At 40.5% G+C, this 6000-nt stretch overlaps 1 protein-coding gene across 1 annotated transcript in view; it reads left to right on the top strand.

The window, feature by feature from the left end:
• Positions 1 to 1197: 1197 nt before the first annotated feature.
• LOC307254953 (low-density lipoprotein receptor-related protein 8-like) overlaps positions 1198 to 6000 on the top strand; it is a gene marked incomplete at both ends in the record, with an annotated part of 115261 nt that continues 110458 nt past the window's right edge. Inside the window, 2 exons of the mRNA XM_080033529.1 lie at positions 1198 to 1264; positions 1946 to 2062. Of these exons, the coding sequence (XP_079889655.1) occupies positions 1198 to 1264; positions 1946 to 2062 (184 nt within the window). The remainder of the gene's footprint in view (positions 1265 to 1945; positions 2063 to 6000) is intronic.

Below are 6000 nucleotides of genomic sequence, written 5' to 3'. Positions count from 1 at the left end.
TTAGCTAACTTCCTGTCAGTTGCTGCAGTTAGCAGTCCCCTCGCTCGTCCCTACGTCACCACATTAATGCACTGTGGTCTTCAAGCTGCAGTTATCTAGCATCATCTCAGATCCATAAGTGTGATAAAACATGATAAAAACCATCAAAACAGACATTAGGAAGGATTTTTACCTGCTCCGCCATTGTAGGCGCATAGACATTTACCCATCTGTCGCTCTGGTGTGCACCGGCAGTGAGACCATGAGTGAGACGGGTGCCGGTTTGTAGCGTTCTCTCTTGTGATTGGATATACATTTCTGGATCCTCCAATAAGTTGATTTGCCGATTACATGCAGAGCAGCTGACTGAGAGATCGGCTTTATGAAACGCGCACATTATGTAAGTGATCACTGTATGAATAAAGAGCGATTTAACACTTAACATAAATAAACCGCTTACTTCACCTTTAATATATACTGTACATATTCAATATGTTTTATGTTGTGAATTTAATGCAAAACATCAACAACAGAACATCACATTTTAAAACCCAGAATTTAATTGAAATAGCTCAATATTTTTTGAATTGTAAATGATTTACAATGAAGATTTTTCAAAAAATCTGCCCAATATGTTCTGTCCCACTCCAAATGTGACACCTGTCCAACCCAACACTTACTTTGTGTCATATATGTGTGGCAGGCATACTTAGTGGTCATTCTGTTTTTCTATTCTATTTCATATTTCAGATTGAAATAGTTGACACAAATATAACATTTGGGCCCTCACCACACTGATTGAAAGCTCCGTGACAGCAAATGGACAGTGTTTTTTTCAACCACTATTTCCAATGTGAAGAACAATACAAAAGAGAAGAGGACAACATTATCATTCAAAGGAAAGAAGAATGAAGACTGTTAAGCTACAACGACTCTACCTTACGTCATTGTAAAAGAGGGTAACACTCAATTGATCTTTCGAGAATAAATAAAGGAAAATGAATACTCTACTCTACTCTGATTGTGTTCTATTCTACTAATTGCCCCGCCCCAAGTGCTGTCGTCATGCTCCGGGCAGCCAATGAGGTGAATGTAGGGGGTGTTGCACAGCGGAGGAGGCAGGCAGAAGCAGCAGGACCGTCGCAGCAGTGCTACAACGAGAGCGGCTTTCGGGCTTTGTTTTGTGGATGTGAATGAGCCCCATCACCTCCTTCAGAAATGTGGACGGATATAAGGATATTGCTACTTTTTCAATCTTTAGTCCTGAGGCTTCATTTTTTGGAAGGTTAGTAGTGGCTTAATGTTTTTTTTTATGTGTGCAAAGGGTAGGCTATTGGAATAAAATAGCCTATACAATGTAGCCTAGTATTTATCTGTGTGTGTGTGTGTGTGTGTGTGTGTGTGTGTGTTGTGTGTAGCTGTAGAGGTAAGAGACTGGAAGCGCTGCCGGTACTTTAACGGTTGATACCACGCGAGAAAAAGACAAAACATAGGTTTCCTTCACATTAAAGCATGAGCATATGTTTTATTCAAATTTAATGTGTGATTGCTTGGTGGCTGACTGAATAACCGTGAGTATTCAGGATGGGAAAAGCCTCTGCTTGTCTGTCATGTGTTTCTGTGAGCATCCATAGGCTACTACTGCATCAGTAGCAATAGTAGGAGTCGGTCTAGACCAGACTGAATCTTTGTCTTTACGTTATGGGGAATTATTTCCGGCAGACACGGGGCCTCCTCTCTGCTGTCGCTTCTTTACTTCATCTTATTTAAGTAGATCAATGACAAAGAAGAAAGAAAAAAAACAGACCATGACGCTCACAGCGCCTCAGCCAATTGACCTGAATGAATGCTGAATATCAATTAGGCATTCATTTGCAAATGACAGTTGAACTACTAGCGGTTTATTACTCGGCTCTATCCATCTGGACGCTGTCCCGACTCTTGTGTTTTTGTTTTTTGTATCCAGCTACGGATGAGTGTGAGGATGGACAGTTTCAGTGCAACAACAAAAGGTGTATACCCACTATCTGGAGGTGTGACGACGATGACGACTGCTCAGACAACAGTGATGAAGAAAACTGTCGTAAGTGTTACAATCAGTGGAACAATTAAGACTGTTAACTGTTAAAAAAAGAAAAACTGTGGTGATTATGGTGTTGTGCACATATCACAAAAAAGGAACAACCTGTTACATCTACGTATAACAGAATAGAATGCATTAATAAAAACACTTAGGCCTAGTTAGTGGGTCACAAACTCCCCCCCTCCTCCTCTTCCCAATGCCACCCAGCCAGAACAATTAAGGGTGTGAAAATGTTCATTAAAAAATAAGAGCATCCCCTTGTATTTCGTGATCTGAGATATTCCATTGCGCAGTTTTCAACCCATGACAAATGTTTCACAAGTTTAAAAACTAATTGGATTTATACCATTAATATCTCCAAGAGACAGTACCTGGAACTGCTGCCATCATCCATCCATTAGAGCGTGACTAAATGGTCTGTTCATGACTGGAATGTGTATCGAGGCTCAATCTATCTTAATGAGCTGTATTTTCTCATAATATTAACAATAATGAAGCAGCAAAATGCCCCCACATCTCCCATACGCATATGTCCTTTAATAATATATGATTTTTATGGTGGATTTGCTGTTCCACCAGCGTTTTCCCTTTTTTTTAGTCCCTTATTTCTAGGGAGACATGAAGGCTTGCACATATTACAAAGAGACACAAATAAAATCATGTTCAGAGATGGGATTAGACGTGTGTGTGTGCCTCAAGCCCAGAGTGCGTGCAGGTGATTTCATCCCCACTGCACATATAGAAACCTCAAAGAGGTGTTTTCTTTCTTCTTTTTTTAAATTAAGGTTGATTGCGCTGAACCATTTTCCAATCATCTTCAAATACATAGCTGTCCAGCTGAGAGACAGATTGCCTGGTGCATCAGTGTAGCGGACAAAACTCTGACAGGTATCTTGGATGTGTTGTTCCACGCGGAAATAATAGAATTCCAGCTTCCCTTTCTGACTGTGAGCCAGTGGCCTATATTTTGGAAGACTGCTTGCGCTGACACCAGTGAAGTCGTGCCAAAGCTGAATACAAGCCCTGCATGTTTGCTGTGCAGCTATGTTCTTTTGTGTCTGGGTTAATTGTGGCTCGGGAGGAATTCCTGCACCGCCCCACCACACATGCATCCATGCTCGACAGTTCTCCTCATCTCTTCCTACCACACTCCCACACACACACACACACACACACACACACACACACACACGCAGACCTGTTGTACACAACCACCGCATGGTTCCCATGGTGAGTTAGTCTGGAGGTGTTGCCGTTGGTACCCTGTCTGTGAGACCAGCAGGACGAGTCCTCGGCTGTGCCAAAGAAAGCCATTCAGTTGGAGCATCCCTTCTCCTAAACATTCATGTGCCACTGCTTCACACACACACACACGCACGCACGCACGCACGCACGCACGCACGCACGCACGCACGCACGCACGCACGCACGCACGCACGCACGCACGCACGCACGCACACACACACACACACACAATGTTGGAGAAAATCATTGAACTGTCAGGCTTTATTTCCTCAGTATTAGTTTTATGAATGAAGTAGGAAATTGACAGAAAGGTTTTACAACCCCCTGTGTGTATTTCCATCAGGCAGAGCCTCTGACACATTTAGGATTTGAGTGAAAACACTCTTTCCAAAAGCCTTTTAAGCTGAGACTACTGTTGAGACCCATTGTTGTATGCTTATGACAGTTGTGCATTACTTGCCATTATTTTAGAGAGTGGCCTTCAGTCTGTGTTTGTTTCCTGTCCTTTTGTGTACTGTTTCTGCGTGGGCAGGCAGGTAAGGCTAGGTGGGCCGCACAGACTCAGAAAATGTTGCTCTGGCAACCTCGTAGCCTTGGAACACTGATCATGATTGGCTAAGGATATTAGTTGTTCAACTAGAACTCTATTCAACTTAGAGATGAGGTTCTCTTGCACTATTTCAATACGGTTTTACTATAAAAATCCTTCAGGGATAGCTTTGTAAACTCTTTCTATTTCTAGATATGAACAGCCTGAAAAACAGAGGGACAGACAGTGTAGTGCACTGGAGTGTAAACCTGTACAACATATGCCGCACAGGGGGAGAGTACAATAAGGATTTAGCTTGTACACACAGCAAATCCTCTGCAGGAATTACAGTTCCTTTTTTTGTTGGCTAAGAAGTGCTAGCATTTTTATATTAAGTTTCAGAGTGCTTGAACGTATGGTCTCGCTTTGTATTCTTCTTGTATTCACAACATATCATTTTTCAACACAATGCCAAGCCTAAGAATCCAGTGACTGAACGTGTGCAGCAGACCATGGTTATGAAATATGCTGACAGGAAGAAACCTTTGCTGCAGCTGCTTATTTGTGTCATGCCAGTGTCACCTTATTTATAATTTCTTTTACCTGAGCGGTGCTTGTATTTGAACCTCACAGAATGGCTGTACAGCTCTTAAAACACTGTTAATGCTCATAGCACTATATCATAGCACTTGTGCACCATGATCCTCCTCCTCCATCCTCCTCCTCCCCGTTCCTGTTTAACCCCATCCCCCATCAGTCCACCCCCAGTCGGCTTCTCCCAACCATCCCCCATCAACCAAACTATATTCCCCAATGACCTGTCACTTGCTGCATCACCCATACATTCATACATGCATAATTGCACTCATAAGTATGCATGGACACAAGTATGGACCAAGGACAGTGAGGACACGTGAACATGAATGCATACTCAAACACTTGAATGCAACCAATGTTCAATGCATTTTTATGACCTTCAAATTTAAGAGTTGAATACACATGAACTTCGGGTGTCCCAGACTAAGATTTACACAGTCAAATCTGATTTGTCGAATAATTTTTGTTTTATTGCCCTGCTCATTGATCCATTTTCTCAATGGTGACATTGGCTTTCATTTTTTCAACACCAGACAAACAGGCTGGAACACCCAATTACAGATCGTCTTCTTGCCTTGGCATAAGAATGTATTTTATTGTGAAGTCTACCATGGTGATTTATTCACACACGCTAAGGAGATCGATTAATAGCTCATGAGTTATCAAAAAATATATTAACTGTAGGGCTGCAACTAACGATTATTTTAATTATCGATTAATCTGTCGATTATTTTTTCGATTAATCGATGGATCGGATAAAAAAAAAACATTTGTAATTGCCCCATCTTTATTCAAAAACTGAACATTACTTCAAATTCACAGTGCAGACTGAAGTGTCAAAACACCAGGTTATTGCTCCAACGTCCCGGAACTATTAAAAGTAATATTAAATGATAAAAAATTTAAAATAAACTTAACTGGGATAAAACAAAAAAAACATACAATGTATGATGTACATTTATACAGTATATAAGGGATGTCCATGGTAAACCAGTCAACCGATAAGATTTTTAACCGGTAAATACTAACAGTTAAAAAAATTAAATCATCTTAATTTCTCTCAGATTACAGGACATCGTTAATATTTATTGATATTGATACCATTTTCGAGACTCCCTAAAGGCCTACTTCACCGGTTTGAATATGAAGGTGTATTGAATTCTGAGATCCTATGTAGTATAAATGTGCAAAAAAAATTAAAATCGGTTCATCCTAGCCTGAGAAAAGGCAGAAAGAGTGTTTTTTTCTCAGGATCTCAGAATTCAATACACCTTCATATTCAAACCGGTGAAGTAGGCCTTTAACGACCCAAGTCTTTATTGATATCACTATTGATACTTTTCTATTATTTTGTTGAAATAGAACTTGTATTATTGCTTTAATTGCTGATATGATCATAGCTCAAGATAGGACATTAAACAGGCCATAATTCCATCTTTACTATCTATTTTATATTGCTGGGAAAACAAGTTTTTGCCAAAATCTCAATTTTTTTTTGTTTTTGTGTTGCATTTGAACACATCAATCATATTACTGAGCCGGCCTGAACACGTCTGCACACCGTCTG

This window comes from Ammodytes marinus (assembly GCF_949987685.1).
Source record: "Ammodytes marinus genome assembly, chromosome: 9".
NCBI lineage: Eukaryota > Metazoa > Chordata > Actinopteri > Uranoscopiformes > Ammodytidae > Ammodytes > Ammodytes marinus.
The sequence above is the reverse complement of the archived record's forward strand: the minus strand, read 5'-3'. Positions and strand labels throughout refer to the sequence as shown.